The sequence below is a fragment of the Callionymus lyra genome, chromosome 16 (genome assembly GCF_982586985.1).
Source record: "Callionymus lyra chromosome 16, fCalLyr1.hap1.1, whole genome shotgun sequence".
Classification (NCBI taxonomy): domain Eukaryota; kingdom Metazoa; phylum Chordata; class Actinopteri; order Syngnathiformes; family Callionymidae; genus Callionymus; species Callionymus lyra.
The window spans coordinates 11,796,591-11,819,579 of NC_141833.1; the positions used below are offsets into that span (position 1 = coordinate 11,796,591).

The window sequence follows — 22,989 nt, forward strand, 5'->3', positions numbered from 1 at the left end:
TTGTCTCCGAAGATGAGAGTTCGTCCAGCTCAAAAAAAAAACCTGGCGGGTCTTTCTTCGTCGCCCCCAGAACCCCCTTTTCTTCGGAGCTCTTGTGAGTCGACCCACCACCAGCTGAGTGTCGCTGCCATTAAGCAGGTTAACCAGCCTCACAAAGTCGCAGCTGAGAAACGGTGTGATGACAAGTGAAGGAGAGAAAAGCCTGTGGGACACAAAGAGGGGAAAGACAGGAAAGAGGCCAAGAGACCCAAGTTTCTCCAGCATGCATTTTTCATCCTGTCGGCGTTTGTGTGTGTTTGAAAGGGCGTGAGGGCATCCATGAGGCACGACACGCACACACTTGGTGTTTGTGTCATCCGTGCATGTAGCGTAGCAGTGAAAAAAGGGGTCAGATTTAAAATAGTCTAGTGGCGCACATTTCTCAGATCCGCACTGGCTTTTAGAGAAAAAAGTTTTCGTTTTTTGCTCACAGATAATAAAAGAAAAAATTCAGATCTGAAAAATGAACTCAAATATTTGAGGGTTTAAAATCGCTCGACTTAAAAATCAAAGTAACACTTGTCATTCAATTTGAAGTCGGTTCTTTTTGTCACTGTGGTGTCAAAATAACTCTTTCTTTCTTTTGTTTCTTAAAAAATGAGCTTTAATTGAATTTCAAATTCAAAATTCAAGTAATACTATGAAATATGAATTTTATATTCATTTAGTTTTTGCTTCAAAGTCTTCTCATGTCTTGTTGGAAGTTGCATTTTTTGAAAGCCTGACTTGTTCATGTGCATTCAAATGAATATTTACTTTAATTTTAGCGTCAATCAAATCAATGAGCTAAATGTACACATGGTCATGGTAAAAAGGTCAATATATGGTCTTTGTGAAAATCAATCAAGGATCGAAGAGTTAATGAGACAGAAAAACAAAGGTAAACAAACAAAAAACATATTAAATATGCAGTTTATAACAAAATACTTTTTAAACGTGAGAGAAAAATGGTAATAAAAAGGAATTATAATAAAAGAAAACCATATTTTCATATGATAATTTGACGTAGTAATAAAAAATAAAATATAAAAAATAAATACAAGCCCTTAATTATAGGACTTGAAGATGTCATATTTAGAATTATAATTGGTAAATAAAACAGGATATTATAAACAACAATATTCAGTATTCAATTCAATTTCACCAGGATTCAAAGATTGATTCTGTTTGTTGGAGGTCATGCTGACTTTGTTCAGCACTGGACAGCTCCCAACTCTCATTCTCACTAAAGCGACTCTCAATATTTGCCAAAAGGCAAGAAAAAAGAAAGGCGAATAAAAAGATTGATTGGCGATAAAACACAGAGCTGAACTCCTTTGGAATATTCTGAGACTCAGCCAGAAGGGATTGGGCAAACCAGTCCATCAATCACCTTCAGGCTTCAGCCTGGGAGGGTCTTGCGTGGCGGTCCAGGCCAATGGTTACGGGCGTCGATGAGACCACAGCTGAACAGCCCACCACACAAAGGAAGAGGTCCCTCTCTTTGTCTTTGGCCGGGGGGCTCTGCTCTGACTGCTCCAAGACAAATGCCTCCCAGAAGAGGCTTCTGAAAGCACGACAAACGTGTCCCGGGCAGCCACATTCATACTTTTGTTGATGCGCCATCTTTTATAACATCTTCTCCCGTCATCGCGCGAGCACGAGGCGGCCGCGGAAAAAACACTTGAAGGACACGGTTCTGTATCGCAGCTCGTTGATATTCCTCAGACTCAGCATGTCATTAAAGGGCCTTGGATGGAATCTCACCCGCTCGTCTGTTTGGCCACGTTATTTCCGTTGGATTTCACGTTCGCCGACTGCTCGCTGTGGCTGTGGTGAAACCGTGATCCGCTGCTCGCCCACATATTAGATGTGCTGCCGGTGAAAGCAGACACTCACACCTGATCCTTTCGCCTGCATCTCTGCCGACACCTTATCCCTGAACCTTCACCTCTGACCTCTGGCCTCTCGGCTCAGCTGGTACGAAGGCCACTTTCCATCGTCCTAACAAGCTGAACCGCTTCACATTTGACCTTTGACATGAGTGTAATAGAGCTGTTTGGTTTGTTGTTTATTATTCACCTCATTATTGTGTTAAATATTGTGCTTATGTCAGCAGTTTTTTTAATTGACCTTCAACAAAAATATGTATTATTTTTAATACTCATTTCCCATCAACTAATAGCTAAATATCTAATATAATCACAGCCTTTCTTTTTTGCTTTTAAAACTTTATTAAAAAATATATATTTATATTTAGAGCTTTACATGCCCTGCAGAATAAAGATTAATAGAAGCATATTCTGGGCAAGAAACGTTTTTTATTTCAGCTTTGTACACACATTGTATTCATAAATATTGAACCAATTCCCCTGAGAGAAAATTAAAATAAATAAAAACAGCAGACAGCAAACCCAGAGAAAGGAAAAACAACCAAAAATCAATCATAAATAGTAAAAATAATACAATGACTTTAGTATAATCTTACCCTAAAAATCCTTATAAAACAGAACATAAAATAAAAAAATGAAATTAGAAATAAAAGGTACACACGATACAGTAAGTGACCTCAGAGAATTATTCCATATTCAATTTTGGATTTCTAACTCAACAAAACTGGATTCATATTGAACTTTTTTCATGCCTCGGCAACAAACATTTTGATAAATATAAAACACAATTTGTGGAAGAAACATGTTGGAAATCAAATCGTGTTGTCGCTTAGCTTTCGAACATTGATTTGATTCAGCAAGTTTGAGAAGATGAAAGTTTTTTTTTAATTTTTGTTATTGTCGTCTTTCAAGAGTATATACTGACTTAACAACTGCTGGAGTCAAACTGTGATCAACATTCGACTCAGCAACAGAGAAAAGCTTTAACTTTGCTTGTCTCATGCATTTCTTGTTGTGATTCTCACTCAGTCACACTTCCATATACTTGTTGATGATGCCTTTGAATGTGTTTGTTTTCCTGCAGTCCATCTCAAACTTAATACCTGCAGTGTATAGATTTCTCATGCCTAAAAAGGTCAATAATCATTATTTGTCACTCCGTGTCATCAATCCCGGAAGTCTACACCTCCGAAGGACTCGTTGTATAAAAAAAGCGGGGAGTGATTACAGCTAGCTGGAAGAGAAGGAGTGAAGCCATTTTACGTCGTAATAAACTTCAACTCTCGTAACCTCTCATTTGCTGAGATTTCAGACGGAGGAGAACTTTATAAAGTAATAAGTTCAAAACATGGTCATGATGAGGAACTTTCTTGGAGAGGACGACTTCAACATTTGAAACAAGTCAGTTGGATTTTCACATTAGTTGCCCTAAATATTTCTACTATAAACCATGAGAGACAAACTCAAGGTCTGTGGGCTAAAACCGGTCTGCAAGGTGATTTTATGTAATCCACTCTATAGATGATAGTGTCTAAGACACGTGTCAAAGGGCCAGATCATTTTCCGTGGCTGATGGATTGGTTTGCACAAAATCATAGTAGCTGAACGTACATATTGATATCCTGATTTAAAAGGATGTTAGTGTATAAGATAAGATAAGGTACAAAGATTATTGGTTCCAACAATTACACAGAGATGTTGAAAGAAAGGAATTTGATGAAATTTGATGCTTCCTTATAAAGATGATTTGTGAATATAACATTTGTATAGCCTAAGATCAAGACTGCTCAAAGATTTTTGCTGATTGGTGTGGTTTAGTTTCACTCACCTGGTGACCTGGTCACCTGATGTTATTACCGAAACATAAATCCCTAAAAGAGAGGGTGTACAGTGAAGCGAGTGGATGATTATGCCTAAAGTTGATTGTTCTGGGAATCAAATTGTTTGCTTAAGGATGAGATACCTTGGACTCGGTTTAGCCTCAAAGAGTAACGACAGTTGGATAACACAGACTCATGTCCCGGTAAAGTAGTGCCAGTAATAGATGGTTCAGTAAATCGTAAAGTTGTCTGGCCCACGAGTTGGACTGTGTTTAATATTTCGGTTCATGCTTTAAGGAGCAACAGCCTGGCAGGATTTCTCTTATCTGGTCCGGAAGCGTGTTCAGGAACCATCAGTAGATTCTGATCCACAGACCTCAGAGCCCGAGCTGGGGTGTAAGGCTGGATCAGATCACTGATGGAAGGTCTGACCATGAATAGATCTGAAAGTAAGAACCAGAATTTTAAAATGGATCCTGAAAGAAACTGGAAGCCAGTGAAGAGATTTAAGGATCGGAGAAATGTGAGTTCTTCTACTAGAGCGGGTCAGAATTCTCGCTGCAGAGTTTTGTATCAACTGCAGGCGAGACAGATCCTTCATGTTTAGACACGAAAATACACTGATACAATAGTCCAAATGCCTACTGTACATTCAATCATTATGATATAAACATCATGCCATCATGGTAACTAAATACCATGTTAGCCAACTGTCAGCTTTTAATGGGAAATATTTGTAATTCATTGCACTTTTCTTTGAATGATTGGGTTTACAATGAGATGGTCTATAAATAATATGCAAGATGGAGAATTTGTAGAAAAACCATATCAAAAGATTAAGATTCACAGGCGAAGATTGTTGCAATGGTCCTGCTGGCGAACAGCCTCTTTAAACTCGTTTATTTTCTCTCTGGACGACACAAAGGAAATGCTTCGCTTAGCTGCATCTTGGCTCCTCCCTCCCAAACTATCTCTGTGCCCAGTGAGATCAATGGTGGCATTGTGGAGCGTCGGTGTCATCTTGAACCGGAGGGACCGACAGCTTTCCTACATCCGAGGCTCTGAACTGAAGAAAAATGCGTCATTAGGAGCTCCTGACGTGATTAGTCATCTGCAAAAAAAACCCGACTCAACACTGTGATGTGAAGGAAATCACTCCAGCAATTCTTATTATTTTTGGTTTAATGACCCGTTTATACTGCACCTGTTAGTCAAGATCTCATCTAGGAAAGTGTCTAGTTCGCTGCCATGGGAAGACGAGCCTGCAGCAAGAATCTCCGTGTGGCTGCGTCTCATTGTCACGACAAAATGACCTTTCTTTATACTCTTTCCTCATATCCTCCTATCAGCCGTCTCATTGCTATGTCTGTCACTCATCTGGAGCTTTTACTCGGTTATTCACTTCACTGCATTCTGAGGGAAATATATTCAAGAAAAAAAGTAAAAAAATTAAAGCAAAAAAAGGGAATCTCTTGTTGTAGTAGTGTGGTTTAACATGTGTGTGTATAGATATTTACGACGATCAGATTCACTGACCCTGTTCATTGATGGGGGTTTAATAGGGGAGTTTACAGTAGCTGCGTCATTGACATGTCATGCATGTCAGGGAATCAACACGGGACATAACCTGTCCTAATTTCATGCAAACACGTCTGCGGACAAACAAATATTTTAGCCAAACGATGCGTTGAAATGTAGGTTTACAGTTTCCCTCTCGACACATTTGCTATAACAATTCAGGCGATCTTGGAAAGAACTGCAGAGGTGGATACCATAAATAAATGTATACATTCCCTACGTACTATTTTTGGTCCATTCAAACAGCATTTTATATAAAATACAGGGTTAAATGGTACAATGACTTTCACAGCTACATCACTGAAGCTGGTTAAGCTAAGCGCTAATCCAGCCACTCATCCCTCACCTTATGTTTTCGAGGGTCACATCTGGAAGGCTTAATTGAGCTTCGGCACGTGATAAAACCATTTTATTGGGGGTATTTTTCCTCTTTCTGTCTCCTCCTGCTGTCTGACATCTTCCGGGAATTCTCTTTACTTCCTCTGCCAAATTACAAGCAGCTGTATTGCCTTTGTAACTGTTGCTCAAAGGTCACGTCTCTGTTTGGCCTCGGTGTGTAAACGTTAAAAACATTTCATTGAAATAATTGTCTTGTGGCTCTTTATAGATGACTTGTCCTATTAGTGTCCTTCTATGTCACCCATAGTGCCCCGTATCTACATTTAAGGTCCTGACTAGAACAGGGGTCTCAAAATTGTAGCCGGAAAGATGATATTCTGGGGGCCCCCATTTGATGTTTTATGAGTGGGGGAAGAGCAAGAGACTCCATCAATACCAGTACAATCCCTGACGGCTATAGACATGTTGTCGTCCCATTATATAGTTAAAATAAATTAAATGAATGACTTAAAAATGGCCTAAATTGAAAGTGAAACCGGACAGAAATCTACAAAATTACCAGATATAAGTTAAATTCTGATTCAGCAATATTTTATGGTTATTGGATGTTGGATTTAACCTTTGTGTTGTCTATGGGTCAAGGTGAATGACCTCCCTGGCTTCCATAAATACCTATGCAGCGGTGGAGGTACCTATGCTCACTAAGGTTGAGTCATAATAAGATCCTGACGTCTCCTCATCTGTAGAACAGCTCAAACTCTAACAGTATTTTCAGGATCAAAACATTATTTAGCCAGCGTTGTCTAACGTCAAAGAAACTATTTAAGTAAGTCATGTGATAAGCTAAGGTCCTCAGATGTCTCTCTGGTATTCTGCTGTGAATTCCATCACTATCAGATGGACCAGGATTCAATGGTTTTTGGTTTACTGTCCAATAATACACCATTACCAATGATCTATGTTCCCTAATTCCCCAATTGAATTTCCCAAAGGATCAATGAAGCCACATCTATTTATCTGTGTCATATAAGATCAGCCATTTTGTTAATAATGGTTAATAAAATCATCATGTAATTGTTTGACCTGACTTTTGCATTTTTCACAAAGCTAATTTTCTCTTAAAATAAGTTTCTGTAACCTTCAACCAACCAATGCCTTGGATACTGGGAAGAGTTGGTTTTACAGAAGGAACTTAATTACTTGCTCTGACCCGGGTGGTTGCACCTGACTCGACTGTTGTTAATACAAAACTCTGCAGCAAGGATTCTGACCTGCTCCAGTAGAAGAACTCACATTTCCCAGATCCTTAAATCTCTTCACTGGCTGCCAGTTTCTTTCAGGATCAATTTTTGTAATTCTGGTTCTTACTTTCAGATCTATTCATGGTCAGGCTCCTCCTTACATCACTGATCTGATCCATCCTTACACCCCAGCGCAGGCTCAGGGGTCTGTGGATCAGAATCTACTGATGGTTCCTGAACACGGTTCCGGACCAGAGGAGAGAAATCCTTCCAGGCTGTTGCTCCTAAGCTTTGGAACGATCTTCATCTCCCTCTGTGTTTGATGGATCTACTGAGTCCTTCAAGAAACATCTTAAGACTTTTTTATTTGTGCAGGATTTTCCCTGATTTTCTGGGACTCCTGTGTTTGTCTTAAATTGTCTTGGCCTTTAAGAGTTTTTAAATATTTAGGTATTTTTAAATGTGTATTGTTTTTGATTGTTCAAGTGCTTTGTGACCCTGGTCTATAAAATGCGCTTTACAAATAACTATTACTTACTTACTTACTTAACAGAAAGAGGTTCGAAAGCGAGCCGACTGGACTGTGAAGATTTTGAGGAAGATATTTCTTCACTTTTATATACTGGCTCAATACCAGAGCTCATTTGTAAATGAAGAAACTGAGTGAGCGTTGAAACGTCTTGCTAAAACCCTACACAGTCCAGTAGACTTGCTTTGGTGTGACCTGGATGATTGAGAACCTTCACGGACAGAACTGAAAGAGGTGTCTTTGTTTTTAAGTATTTAAGTGACAACTCAGCAGTAGTAGACACTTCATTAAACAATTTTTGGAAATACATTTTGACACATTTATTCTTTCTTTCAAACCACGAATAACATACATTTCATGTCAAGTAAAGCGGTGGTTTAAGGCAGCAGCAGTTCAGTCGTGAACATTTAATGTAGTATATGTTTCCTTCAATAATGAAAATGGAGAGGTTGTATTAGTGTGTTTAAGAATCTGCCTGAGTGCTTCTGACACGATCAACGGCGCGTTGTTTCTCAAACAGACTGACAGCTCGGTCTGTTCGCCTCCTCACCTGTCTCCTCTCCTCAAAGCCCCGTCATTGTGCTCGCAGTCTCTTAGAAACAGGGGAACTATTGAGACGAAAATCTGTTGCTTGGACGTCCACATTGATGTCCACTGAGGCGTTGTGAAGTCCTGTGCCTGAAAAGCAAGAAGGCCGATTTCAGGGAAGGCGTTCTTGACATCTGACGTCAACAAAAGGCGAGAGTAGTTAGTATGCGGCCGGCGTCCCCCCCCCACCGTCTCTGTACTGTATGTTGTAAAATCTGAATCGCCGAGGTCCGCATGCTCACTTGTACTGCATTCAAGGACGAGTCCACAGGCTGAACCTTGTGTTCTGCTGGTGAGGATAATGGCCGCTGGTCCTCTGCCAGCGCGAGGATCCCTGATACACGTCTGGGCAAACTTCTCGGTGTCACGACCCTCTCCAAGCTTTTTTAGAAAACCCCCCTACCGGCTCCCTCAGCCAATGGTGGAGACCTTCAACATGCAAAGAGTCCAGCAGCTCGACCCCAATCTGTCACAGCCCATCACGGGGTCCTGACCCAACTTTTGGAGATGGGATGCTCGAAAAAGCGGGAGTCTCACCCGCACCACAATCCTTCTTTTCAGCCGTCCGGGGACCAACCGAGACGCTATTAAAAACCAATCAACAAATTGTTGTTTAATGACAGAATAGTTGCGGTGTGACAGAGTGATATACCATGTGAGAGGAACTTCTCCGTTGCCTCACCAGTTTTATACAGTTTTAACTGGTCGGAGACGAAGAGAGAAACCATTATTCCTCGGGTTTTAAAAGGCCAGTTGCATAAGCATCTTTTAGAAAATCACAGATGCTATTGGTGGTTCTGGCCGTTACCTTGGTGAAAGTGAAGCCACAATTTTACCCCCAAATAAAATCATTCTCCAACCGTCTGTTGGGAAACTCTTTCATGAAAACTTTCAGGAAGAAGAGTGATGTCATAGAACAACTCAGAACTTGTTTGTGGATTAGCTACAAAGTTTGTAGATGTGGGTGTTTTATATCTGTTTTATCATCTTTATTTCCCTTCCTGGCTGCTTGTCCAGTACAAGAGAGAAGGTGAGATGCTGGAAGCATGTTTTTGGACAAACTAGTCTTCAGATATAATAAAATGCATCACTTAATACAGAGAAAATCTTTGTTTTTAGTCTGACAGATGATAGTCTGAACCCCGCAGCAGTATTGTGGGTGTATGTGAAGTATTAGAAGTGCGTTGCTAACGGACATTTCTTAGGACAAGAAATCGTTTTAAGATAGATAACTAAATATCATCTTTAGAGCCTTAGTTACCAATCAGGTCTAATTGAAGGTATTGATGGAGCCAAAAAAAGGAAAAAAATAGGCTCAATTTTAAAAAAGGATTACATTTTGACTAAGACAATTTTATTAGTGCAACATCCGTTTCCAGGTCGGTGAAGTTTCCCCCTAATTTGACTTATTTTACACATGTTGGGATGAGGAAAACTGCTTTATTTTATTACTTCTGAAGCTCTTTTGTACAGTGAAAGCAATGATTTGGATTTATTTTTATTCTTTTGGGCAGGTTTTATGTTTTCTTTGCTCAGTTTTGTATTGCAATGCTACTCAGGATAAAAAGTTGTAATTTAAAAAAAGAAAAAAACATTTACTGCAGTTTTCTAGTTCTGGTTTCATTTACTTGTACTACTTACTACTTACTATTAGGGCCACTTAAATCAGATTAAAGTCCTACATATCACAGTCATAATGACATTGTCTCAGCTGCCAGTCGAGATTGCAAAAAGTGTGGTTGAGCTGGAAAAAGGACTGCATTTGAATGTGTGCTGTCGTATCTGTTTGTTTTTATACAACTTTCATCTTGTAAGAAATGTATAAGACTTTAATCCCATAATACATCGAATTACATGTATTATGGGAGTAATTACACAACTTGTATATTGTAATACATTTTATATACAAATGTTACGACTTTAATCCCATAATGAATATGATATTTTCGATTTAAATCTGGTAATATAAGGTAAGGTAAGGTAAAACTTATATATATACTTAATATATATACATAACTGTAATTTCGTAAACAAATAAAATGTTACCTATAATATTTATTTGAGTGGCGGCATGGTCTCACACTATATGTGTCAGATTATCTTAATTATCTTTGAGGACTATACAAATAATATAAATATAAACTGATATTAACTATATTACCATCCTAATACATAATCAACATTAGCATAGCATCGTTAGCATGGCGTGCTAACTCAAAATAGCACCGTTAAGATAAATTGTGGTTATAAAAACACTGAAATATTAAGGATTTGGTGTTGATATAACAAGGAAACACTGTTATTTACATTACATTTACATTTTTAACTGTAAATCTTTATGAACGAACAAACCACTTCGGCCTCATAGGAGTCACGTCCCATTTCCCCGTTCATATCATCTTCCAGCCACTTTTAACAGATACCAACTTTGACGCAAGTATCAATGTCAGAAAGTGCAGGTCAAGGCTAAGAGCATATCACACATTAATCTTTAGGGTGGAAACGTTCTTGAGCAAGACGGCTAATTATAAACCGCCCTCTGCTTGTAGGTTAAAGTGAACGTAGCTGAGGAAGATCTGCCAACAGTGAATATGATGTATCAATTGTGTACCCCATGTGGTTGAGTGGGTTTAGAGGTCACCATGAGCTAGCGACATGTTAATAGATTACACCCACGCACTTTCACTGATATAGACATCACTTCTCACCTGCTGGGTGACACAGACGTACCACCTGATAAACACCATAATTATACCAATTATTCTGAAACATTTACACAAAACTATAGCTTAAATACTTGGTTAACTATAATTGGACCTTTCAGACTATATTTATATTTTCTATCATCTAGAAAGGTTGTTAAGATGTGGTGCATACCTGGTTTATACAGAAGAATGTTGCTAAATTGGTGGGTAATTCAATGAACAGTGGGAGAAATAGCTGATAATAGGGGTCTATAACACAAATAACACAAAAAACAACAACTTTTCGTTAGATTTGTCTTTCAAATTTTTAAATGGTGAATTTATTAAATCCTCTTTGGACAAGGACAAAAAGAGTAAGATGAAATAAAATGTAAATTTGCCGCTGTGATTTTGACAGATTTATCAAAGAGGGTTGAACCACCAAGACATGTGCACGGAAATCGAATGTATTGATAGTATTTTTAAATGAGAACTAAATATAAGATGTTATTCCACCAGGAAGGGTAAATCACATGGCACTAAAAGGGTTTGTGTCATTTACTCGTGATTGAATCTTCTCCAGTAACCTCCTCTTCTTCAGACTGGATAACGAAAAACTGCGATTACTTTGAAAAAAACGGTGGACAATTATGCTAAACAGTGTTAAAGTGCCCTGGAATCTGAATACAAATGTATTTGCAATATTCTTTTCATCCATTTTTCCTGTCACACACTAGAAATTAACGTTAGCATTTCAGCATTAGCAATTCAAAGTGTTTGGTTCGGCTTTTGCAGTTATTAGAGTTTAAGCAAACAGTGAGGAAGAAATGAGATGACTGGCCGTGTAAGAAGCCCTTTCTTTGTGTGTTGAACTATTAACAACTTCTTTTTTGTGTGTTTAAAATCAGAGTTTTGACTATAGTTTCTCTCTCCTCAGGTGTAAGATGGCCCATCATCAGCGTACAGCTCGACACCATCAATTATTCACCCTGATCTTGCTGCTTTATTTTGGATTAGGTGAGTGTTTTCACCATTTTTTCTCTTTGCTGGTATAGAGATTGAATCAAAAAAAGGAGTTAAGTGAGCTACAAACACGTACAGGACCAAACTATTTTCACATTTCATCTGACGAGACAGAGTCACTGGATGCGGTGGGATCGAAACCGAAACACCTCGGAATTGATTCTTCTAAGTTTAGTCAACCATCTGTTCAGCATCCACAACTGTGATGGAAATTCACAATTAGGAAGCTGCAAGACTAAAACGTCTGGAAGCAGCAGGTCTCTAGTGGATAGTATCACAGGTCTGAACATCCACAGGCAGCCTGGAGGTGCCAGCAGAGAAGATAAGTTTCTGTTCCATAATTAGTTTGCTGTAATTGGCATGCACGGATGTACCTGAAGGTGTAAGAAGCTCAGAACAAGGTGTGGAACTTGGAAGCTAAACAATCTATCAGGTAAAAAAAAAAAGAGATTCCATGTTTCTAGTTATAGTGAAAAGCTATTGTTTCTCAGGGATGTTTTTCAGCTTAATTCTTTTGTTTTTTAACGCGGCTCCAAAACAGCTGTGAGGGAAAAACACTTGAGAACTGTTTACTCCTCGCTAAGACTGCGAAGCCACATTCTGCACTTTACCGGTGGCTTGTTGTTAATCTTTTAATAATTCATGATGGTATGGATGGCAGAACATGCTTTTATTTACATCGGTTTAAAATAACTCCGATTCACACACAATCCATTTTTCACTGCGTTTACAGTCAATTTAATGTTCTTGTCGTTTTTTCCTCTTTTTCTCATCCTTCCTTTTCACTGCACAACCTTTTTTGAATTTATATTGTTGCTATTCTACCTGTTATTAACCACGTTTTCATTTATGTTGTCAGATTTATTTTGGATATTATTTATGTTTTTGTTATGGTCAGTGATTAACTTTTATTCTTATAATTATCATCACCAGTATTATTATCATTATTATTATTATTATTTTTCTTCTTTTCATAAATATTAATATTATATTATAATATAGTCTATTTTATAATATTATATAATCCAATTTTATTAATTATATATATATATAATATAATATAATATTATAATATAATATAATATAATATAATATAATATAATATAGTTATATTATATATATATATTAAATATATATATATATATATATATATATATAGTATATATATAATTATAATTATAATATAATATATAATATTATATATTATATAAGAGGTGATATAATACTTATATGATTGATGATATATGATACGACTTAGATTGTGTCATCTTGTTCTTTCTCTTTATGTTCTTCTTATTATTTTATTTTTTATTTATTATCTTTTATTGTTTATGAAAAATTGCTGGCTATTGGAAAAAAACAATTTTCCGAAGGAGACCTCCTGAGGGATCAATAAAGTTTTACCTTACCTTACCTTACCTTATATTGTTGTCATTGTTATCATCCTAATATATTGTATGGTTTTATGCAACATTCTATAGATTTAAATGACTTTGACCACGATTATCTACTAATAAAAGATCAATTTATTGTCCATTTTTCCCAAATTGATGTAGCTTAAAGGTTGTTGAATTGTTAAATCCAAATAATATCTAGAAATCAGGAAATGAAATGCAAAAAATAAAATAAAAATCGATCAACTCATTTCAGCTTTTAGTAGGTTTGTTTATAAAAATAGTTTTCGTGCAAAGCCAGTCAAGGTCGGTCAATATTAGCCGTCGTTACTAAAGATTCTGAACATAAATACTGCTTGAGTATAAAACCAACATGAACTAAATGAATAAAAACTAAATTAAATTGAAAGGCTGCCATGTTGAAATGTTACCGTAAAACAAAAGGTTTTCAAGTTCACAAGGATTTCTGTACTAAATGACTTCAAGTTCATTCGTCTGTATAAAAGTCAGCTTTCCAAACTGAACCAATCATTTTCTATATACAGTTTGGATCCAGCAGTAGGTTGAAGTAATGTCTGCTAATGACAGTAAGTGTGATGTTCAGTCACTTCCAGCTTTCTGTTGCTCCTTTGAGTGCCGCCTTTCTCTTTGGCCATCTGTCAGCGCCACACTCGCACAAACACTCCAGGGTACGACGGCTTTCATCCCGCAATTTCTCCACCGGGTTCCATTCTGCGCTTCGTCATAGTCCAACACACACCCCGACTCTCGCCCTGTTATTTGTCACCATGTGATTACATCTGATTTGGAGAGAGAGGGAGTGTGGGGGGGCAGCCTGTTGGGGTGGTCTTAAGCAGAGATCTCGGGGGGCTCTGCATGGGAAAGCAGTCCAATCTAAATGCAGATGCAAATAGCCTGCAGGGATTCAATTTAGCTAGTCGTACTGTTTTTAACAGATGCTCTGTTGTTGCCTTAAAAACAGTCGAACGAGGAAAGAAACCAATAACCAGACGTGGTCGTGCTGCTACGCTGAATAACTAAATTAAATGTATTTGCATTTTCCTAGAAGAATTGAACAGTGTTGTTAATACATTAAGACAGACTTGTCTATGAAAAAAAAGACTGAAGATGCAAAAAAAACTCTTCTGACTCAATCACATGTTTTAAATGTTGAAATCTTCCTCTCCAAGATGCAGTTACTCCTCATCATGACCATGTTTTGAACTTATTACTTTATAAAATTCTCCTCGTCTGAAATCTCAGCAAACGAGAGGGTACGGGAGTGCAGTCCATTATAACGTAGTAATGGCTTCACTCCTCCTGCAGCCAGCTGTATTCACGCCCCGCTTTGTTTATCCAACAAGTCCCTTGGAGGTGGAGACTTCCGGGATTTATGACGCGTGGTGACAAACCTTGTTTGACCAATCACAGCAGAGTGGGCGTTAACTGAAATACACTTAAATTATAATGGGTATCAAATGGTTTTGCTACTGAGTTTTAAGGTTTCGTCATTTATGAAAATTATTTCTTTACATTTAAATGTTTATCTTCACCATCGCTTCAAGTTTACATCTCAGGAAGCTGCATGTATGTTTAAGTTAGTCGCTGATAACGAGTTTAAAGATTCAACAACAAGGATGAATCAGTCTCACTCACCCTTGTACCCGGGATATATTTCAACATGAAACCTGGTGTACTGTTGTATATAATTCACTTCTGTTCCCCGATTCCATGATATCCCAGGGACACGGTCCTGTGGATGAGAGCAGAGTGTAGAGCGGTACCATCTATATAGGCGATGCAGTTGTCATGGTAACGTAGGACCTCAATATTCAAGTGCAGAATCATAAAGTTTTGTACCCACTGGCCTGCATTGATGCTGCCTTTATATAAAATTCACACTCGGAGCCGACAGTCTAAAGATTTCACGACACGCAACTGGAATTTACATTGCTTAGCTTTAATCCAGAAACAAAGTGTGTTTTCAAGTGTCTCTTTTGCACTCGAGTGTGTCTTCAATCCTTTTAAGCTCCACATGACCTTCTGAAAAGTACCAACTTTTTCTTCAACACAATATAATGTATTCACAGTCATGACTCACCGGAGCGTTTCCTCAGGTGTTGAAAGTAATGACGAAGGTTTTCTGTCCGTCGTCTCCAGGTGACGCTTCATCCATAGTCAACATGCGCAGGATCGCACGCGCTTCGGTACAAGAACCTCTGGCGGGTCGAGCCGTCCTCCCCTGTGTCTTCACCGTCCCCACGGGCTCCTCGGACCAGATCCCCGAGGTCTTGTGGACCTATGTTGGGCAGCCCGGGATGGGACCCCCCGTGGAGCAGATGGTTCTTACCGCTCGAGGTACACGCGTGTGCTTTGTTTCACACAACAATGATACAGTCTCACGATATTAGATACGTTTCAATCACTCTTGAAGATGCAACGAATCTAAAAAACAATAAAAACTATAATGGAAAAAAATGTAGTTTTGGGAAAAAACTCTTAAATCTAAAATGTTTAACGCTTTCTTGGTTAGCGTCAAGGAACGCGACGAAAATAGTCAAGTGAAAGTTTACTTTAATGTAAAAAAAGACAGAATTAAATTTGGTTAGAAGTGCAACGTACTTGAGAAATATATGAATGCTCTGTTGCAGTATCCATCCATGAGGCATTTGTTACTGGGAAAAAAACAGAAGGGGAAAAAAACAATGTATTATCGATTATTAATGTCTGAAATGTGCTTTTTTTGGGGGGGAAATATGGCATTTTAGCTTGTGGTTCTTGACACGTCAAGATGCATGTTTTAGTCAAGTTTATTTATAAAACAACAACTTGTTAACGAGTGTAAAATAAGTGAAACACAACATTTATATGATTTATTTTTACCGTTTTTTAAGGTTAGTAAATAAAATGCCGACATAATACCGGCACATTGGGGACCCCTGCTCCATTACCCATGTGTGAAACTTTCAATCCGGCCCCTCAAGTCATTTTCTGTGGTCCTTTTTTGATGGTTTTCTAAAAATAGATCCCTGATAAATAGATCATTTTTTGTCAGAAAGCAGAGATAATTGGTTTAAAATATTATACAGAAACTTAATGTTTGAAATGTGACTTATAGTATGAAAAACTGTCATGGAAACCAAGCTAGTCAACAAATACACATGGTGAGTTCAACTTTTATGAGAAACAAACAAGCATTTCAACAACACCAGAGGGATCCACAAACAGGCAACCACATAAAAAGCAGGACGACCCACAGAATAGAAAAGAAACACGGGGGTCAAAACACACCCACACAAAACATTGAGAAGTTAAAAGTAGGTGCAATACAAAAATAGAGAATACAACTCTGAGACATTTACTGTAAGGTGAACTGGAAACCACATAAAAAGCAGGACAACCCAGAGAATAAAAAAGAAACACGGCGGTCAAAATGCACCCACACAAAACATAGGGAAGATAAAAGTAGGTGCAAGACAAAAGTAGAAACATTGACTCTGAGGTAAACTGTTGCTGGAAACAGAGATGTCTTAATGTTTACTGAAAATAAATATTTCTCTAACTTCAGGCTGCTTTTATCTCTAAGTTACTCAGTTCTGTGTCTTTCCGTTTCGATTAAAATGTGTTGAAAAACGCACAATGTCGCAAGGTGCAAGCTGTTTTGTAACACCCTTGTTGTATCTGTCGTTCCTAACGTTAAAAACCCAAACTCTCTGCCAAAGGTGATGTAATCAAGGTGAATAAGGCTTTCAGCGGCCGCGTCGGCCTGCCAGGATACGCTGCCAACCCTCTGAATGCTACCGTGGAGATCTCGAGTCTCCGCACCAAGGACTCGGGCACTTACCACTGTCAGGTTGTCATGGGCAACGACTACGAGAGAGACACGGTGCCCCTGGTGGTCTTTGGTGAGTAATGAAGCAACTTAGACAATTCACAAAAGCTGAATCATTCCTTTTTTTAAAGTGAAAAATGAAATATATCTGTGAAAGATTGTTTAGAAGTTAAATGGTTTCATTTTTTGGAACGACTTGTTTCATAGATCCTATATTAAAATGACTTTTGTCACAATTCAGGTCTTAAATTGAATAATTTTGAAAAGGTAAAAAATGACCAGAGCAAAAATGCTTTACATTTTTTTTGATCTTCTCATGAACTTTATTTTCTTTTTTTCTTTTTTGATTACAATCGTCAGATATGGCACCAGTGCAGTTACATGAGTGTGTGAAGTAAATCAATTAAAACTTTTTTTTAGAGTGTTTTGGCTTATAACTCAAATCATGCTTATGATTCTAGTTATAAAGCCTGGAGAAGTTGATATTTTCACTTATTTGATCATTTTTGGATCTTTTTCTTGATTCTTCGTGAGCATGATTTTGTTTTTAAATAGTAAAAGAAAACAAAAGTTTTATGATTTAATGGATCTTCAATGATTCGTGTATATACAGTTTGAATATCCAAGGATACATTTTTTTTGTTTCCTACCAAGTTCTTCTATTAGTAATGCCACTCAGTTGGAAAAAACCCAACAATAAGGTAATTGTATTGTATATTTTTCAAGTTGGATATAATGTTTAAATAAAGTTACTTCAAGTAATTGAAATCAAAGGCATTATGCTACAGTTATCCGTCAATTATATTTTTAACATTTGTACTAAATGTTCATTTATTTGAACAAATATAATGATAAATAAATAAAAAATAAACAGTTCACAATATTTTGTATTTTAGGTCAGGGGTCCCCCAACTTTATCTTTTTTTGGTACCGTGGACCAGTTAAATGTCAGGATTATAATCACGTCCAGATGTCCAGATAGAAAAAAATAAAAAACACAAAAGCATGACCCGCAAAAAAAACAAATGCATGAAAAATGACATTTTACCATAACGCTGAATCAGCAAGAGCGACTTTAAGAGAAAATCTGCAGGGTTTTTTCAAAAGTAAAATACCTTACAGGCAATTTTTCTTGTCTTTCTTCGCGGCCCGGTAATGGTCCCCGGACCAGGAGTTGGGGACCTCTTTTTTAGCTGATATCCAGACATTTTCCTTGATGATAATCACTAAAATTTTTCCATGGAAAGCTGTGAAATCACAAAAGTATAGACAAACTGTAAAAGCGTACTTTAGTCACATAATACACGCAGGAGTACAGTAAGTGCTTGAAAACCATTGTTTGATGAAAACAAGTCTGACCTCGTCCTTTGTTCTTCCCTCTATCTGTATATCTTCTATGTCTTAACACCGACGATGCTAATGAAAGCATGTTGACGCCCACAGGTGTCGTGTTCCACTACCAGGCTCCCAGCGCACGTTACTCCCTCACCTTCGCCGACGCCCAGCAGGCGTGTCGGGAGAACTCGGCCGGCATCGCCACATCAGCCCAGATGTGGGCGGCGTACAACGACGGCTTCACCAGCTGTGCCGCCGGCTGGCTGGAGGATCAGACGGTCCGGTGAGGACGGAATCATTACGACTTGAGTTCGGTCGCGGTGGTGTCAGTGCGTCTCGCTCGTGATGACTCCCAATATAGATCTGGTTCTTGTCCCAGATAATTGTGAAGAAAGAAATATGGTTCAAAAGAGAGAAGAGAGAGTGACATTTCTAATCTTCTTTACTGTGTTACGTAAAAATATCTATAAGATCCTTTAACTGGGTCAGACGACTTAGGCAAAAAGAAAAAAAAAAACGTGTTATGGTTGCAAGCAGAGTTTGGGATTGTGGGCCAAGAGCTGGAACGATGCCTTCATGTCACATGTGTAAGGTAAGGTAAGGTAAGGTAAAACTTTATTGATCCCTCAAACTCAAACTCAAACTCAAGTTATTTTATGTGGCCTTCAGGATGGTTGTCTCAACATCAAAGTAGATTGTGTTGCTATCATGACCTATAAAAAGAAGAGTTTAAGTTAAGATTCGGAATAGAGATCATTGTAAGAGAAGCAATAAGCGTGAAACCGGAAATTGAATTAATTTTGAAGAAATGTGAGTTCTCCTACTAGAGCGCGTCAGAATTCTCGCTGCAGAATTGTGTATTACCTGCAGGTGAGACAGCTCCTTTTGTTTAGACACGACAAAAACTGTTACAATAGTTGGGATTTACATCCTTCTCTGCGGACTAAGCGGTGTGCGATCTGTTGTGCGTCTAAACACATGCCCGTCTCACAATGTGATCAGGATCCTGCGGGACTGGCCGTGAAAAGCACTACACAGAGAATGAATGCATTTCTCTTGTGGACATGGTTTTTCGTTTTAAAAAGACGGAATTAGTGTCATTTTTTTCATTTTCATTAAGACTAGAGCGTCGTCCCTCACTGCAGCGGTCCACAACGTTTTCTTGCACCGCGGTTTAATGTTGACATTTCCATTTATGGATCGACCTTCATATATTAAATAAATCAAATAGAGCAGGGGTTTTATTCATTGTCACTAGTTTACAGGTTTGTGTTTTGAGGAAAATTGACTTGAAACAAGCTAACAGGTTAATGTTACGATAAGAAAAACACCATTTTTTTTAAAAACAAAATACCTTTCAAACAGAAATTATCAATAAATACGACCCAACTTGCAGTCGGGATGAACTTGATGAGGTTTTTCCTTCAAAGCATGTAGTTATATTTACATTTGAATGTATGTTAACGTGTAGGAGTTCATTTGAATGTCTTTACTCCCGGGTTTACTTGTTGTTTTGGGTTTTTTTATTATCATAATTATTGCATTATTTTTGTATTATTATGATAATTGTTAATAGTTCTAGCGGCCATTTTATTTCTACTTTCAATGTTATTTTATCTTAATTAACATTTGTTGTATTTAATTGTAGCCTTTTGTTTGTCTAAAAAATAAATAACAATATCACTTTAAAAATGAATACAAGACGGTATAAATATGGATAAACACATATGCAAAAACAATAATTAAAAGATTGAACAGAATTATATAAATGCGTGCGGTCGTTACCAAAGGTTTTACGGACCGGTGACGGTTCCTGGTCGTACAGCTGTGTCTCACAGGACACACCTCGACGCTTGAATGAATCTGAAATAAAAACGTTTTTCTCTGCAGCTACTCGGTCCAGGCGCCGGAGCTGGACTGCTACGGTCATAAAGAGAACTCTGCTGGAGTGAGGAATTATGGGAAGAAAGATCCAAAGGAGCTGTTTGATGTTTACTGTTTCGCACAAGAACTTGATGGTAAATATGCAGAAATGTGGCTTTGAATGATATCTTGATGCATGTAATGAATCAAGTTTTCCCTCCAGGTGAGGTGTTCCACTCCTCGGTCCCGGGAAGGTTGTCTCTGGCCTCGGCCTCTGACCGCTGCGTGTCCCTGGGGGGTCAGCTGGCCACCGTGGGTCAGCTCTACCTGGCCTGGCGAGCCGGTCTGGACAGCTGCGCTCCGGGGTGGCTCTCGGACGGCAGCGTCCGCTACCCCGTGGGACTGTCGTTCCTGGGCTGTGGAGGGAGTCGGCCTGGAGTGAGAACCGTCACTCCTGAGGGTTTGGACGACAACACAACGGCTCTCTATGACGCCTACTGCTACAGAGGTGAGAGTGTTTCCCTTTACTGTCATAAAATAATGTTTCATTTCAGGAGAGGCTGTGGTTACTTACAGTTACTTACTTCTTTTTTAACATATCATTGATTTCTGATGATCTTTAAAGGTCAACTAATGTGTTGATTTAAGTGAGTCTTAAATAGATGTTGGACTTTTATTGTATCATCAGTGTCTGTTTGTACAAAACTATCTTTACACTCAAATATTTACATTAGAAAATGATCTTAAGCCTACTGAAAACACTTTCTGGAGTTGAATCTTATTTACCGTAACTACGCTCAGTTCACACTTAAAAACAAACCCTTTATATTAAGGTTATTTACAGTACAAATATTAAAATTAAATAAAATGCATGAAAAACCTATAGAATAAAGAAATAGATAATACTTTAAACAGAGCTACAGGTTCACACAGAAATACAAAATTGCAGAGCAGAGAATTCTAATAAAACATACAGTATATATTATCATTATTATTATTTGAGAATATCTTATTTGTCTGTGTGTTTCTTGTGTCACTGCTAGCTTTGCCTTTTTGGCTCAGCTCTTTTTCCTTCACAACAGACTGATAAAAAGACCTCAAAATGGTTGACATTGCGACCATCCAACCGTGGATCTCACGCTCTTTGTTCCCGTACCTGGTAAAGGGCATGCATCACCTGAACCCAAACTCAATTTACTCGCCCTAACTAGCTTCCCTGAGGTGAGCAGGGCGTGTCTCAGTTTGAGATGGATGGTGGCCTTTAGCGTTCAGGTTTACCAGGCACAAAAAAGGAGAGCAGATGGAGAGATTCCATCTTCACTGAAGCTTTATTAATGTCAAAAATATATGTCAATGCATCCTTCAGTCGCAGTGGCACAGGGAGGTATGAAGTCAGGGACTCCCTGATGAAAGGTTCCCTCGTCCGGGGTGAGATAAGCGGCTAGAAAAAGATCATATGGAAAAAGAAAAAAAGATTTAATTAATAGATATCTGCTGGTAAAATGCAGCAGAACATGTGTTGCATAGCAACCGTTGTATCACTGTCAGTGCGCGATAAGACAGTGAATCCTTCAGAAAAACGTGTGACCTGTGAAACGTAATTGAAAATGAAAACTCACCACGTCTGCTCTCGAACGTGTTGACATAACATAGTGGCCTTGAATCTGCAACAATAACACCACATGTCACTGTCGCCGCCGTCGTAGCCATGGCAACCGTGATTTCTCAGTGGAAGTGACAACAGGGAATGTCAGAGTCAAAAAAAACGACACCAGAACGGCAAACAGAATTAACATTTTTAAAACAAGATAAAAACAAATTTTCTGTTTTTGTAGGAAAAGTGAGGGATTCCGGCTCCATCACTCAGATCTACACGTCCCTGTGGAAGCCCTGGAGCTACCTGTCGGGCTCCCGTGATGCCGCCTCAGCAGGGGCCGACGGTCCAGACCAGACCACACAGCAGACTGCAGCTCCCAGAGGTTTGTCTCCGAACATCTGCCACGGAATGGACTTGTTGATTCGAAATATAAACCCATGGCTTCGTTGTGTCTCCAGCAACGGTCTACGGTGACAACGTTCTGTCCAACTGGACCGGCCTGGTGGACATCGAGGAGGAGATGTCGCTTCATGGCAGCAATACGTGTAAGACTTGCTGATATATGGTCGTAATTTACCTCAAACTTCTTAACACTTCACCTGTTTCTATGGTCAGCGTCAGACCCGTGGTCCACTGAGGAGTCTCTGGTGACCCTTCGGTTGATTCCTGGACAGACCTCATTAGACTGGGGGGAGTTCCTCGAGCCTGGTCCTGACTCTGTAGAGTTTCTTCAACCCTCTGAGCTGACAACCCCTCCTGAGAAGAAGGTAAGTCGTTTTATTGCCTACTTGTGACGATGATTAAAGACGTGAATTTTCATCTTCTCTCAGGCTATCTCCAAAATCGTCAAGTCCATCTGGGGGCCTTGGAACTACCTGGTGGGAGCAGAAGACGAGGAAGCGACTAAAGCTCCAAGAGGACATGCGAAGGACAACGAGACAGAGACGAAGATGAAAAATGAAGAGGACGATTTGTCTACATCAGGTATTTATTTTAAAAATAATGTTTGTTTGTTTGTTGGAAAAACATAATTCTCAAAGTGAAAGCTATTTTTGTGTAATGTTTGTACTAAACACCTAAACAAAATGGGTTAATGGATTTTAATGAACTTTTGAGGAAGTATTTATAATAGAACATGTAGCAGAAATTTGCACTTCAGTTGTATTCTGGATTATCATCTGGATCCATGAAGCTTTTGAAGGATGTGTTGGTCTTTGTTTAGTAGACAGAGGCTGTGCCCCAAATGGCGCATTTCT

General features: G+C 38.6%; 1 protein-coding gene across 1 annotated transcript in view; it reads left to right on the top strand.

The window, feature by feature from the left end:
• The window catches only part of LOC148063720 (neurocan core protein-like), a 44,633-nt gene that overhangs the window by 2,496 nt on the left and 19,148 nt on the right, over positions 1–22,989 (top strand). The window contains exons 2-11 of the mRNA XM_087811024.1: positions 11,627–11,706; positions 15,267–15,464; positions 16,829–17,011; positions 18,382–18,556; positions 20,164–20,291; positions 20,360–20,644; positions 21,972–22,115; positions 22,192–22,278; positions 22,349–22,500; positions 22,564–22,717. Of these exons, the coding sequence (XP_087667150.1) occupies positions 11,634–11,706; positions 15,267–15,464; positions 16,829–17,011; positions 18,382–18,556; positions 20,164–20,291; positions 20,360–20,644; positions 21,972–22,115; positions 22,192–22,278; positions 22,349–22,500; positions 22,564–22,717 (1,579 nt within the window). The 5' untranslated portion in view covers positions 11,627–11,633. The remainder of the gene's footprint in view (positions 1–11,626; positions 11,707–15,266; positions 15,465–16,828; positions 17,012–18,381; positions 18,557–20,163; positions 20,292–20,359; positions 20,645–21,971; positions 22,116–22,191; positions 22,279–22,348; positions 22,501–22,563; positions 22,718–22,989) is intronic.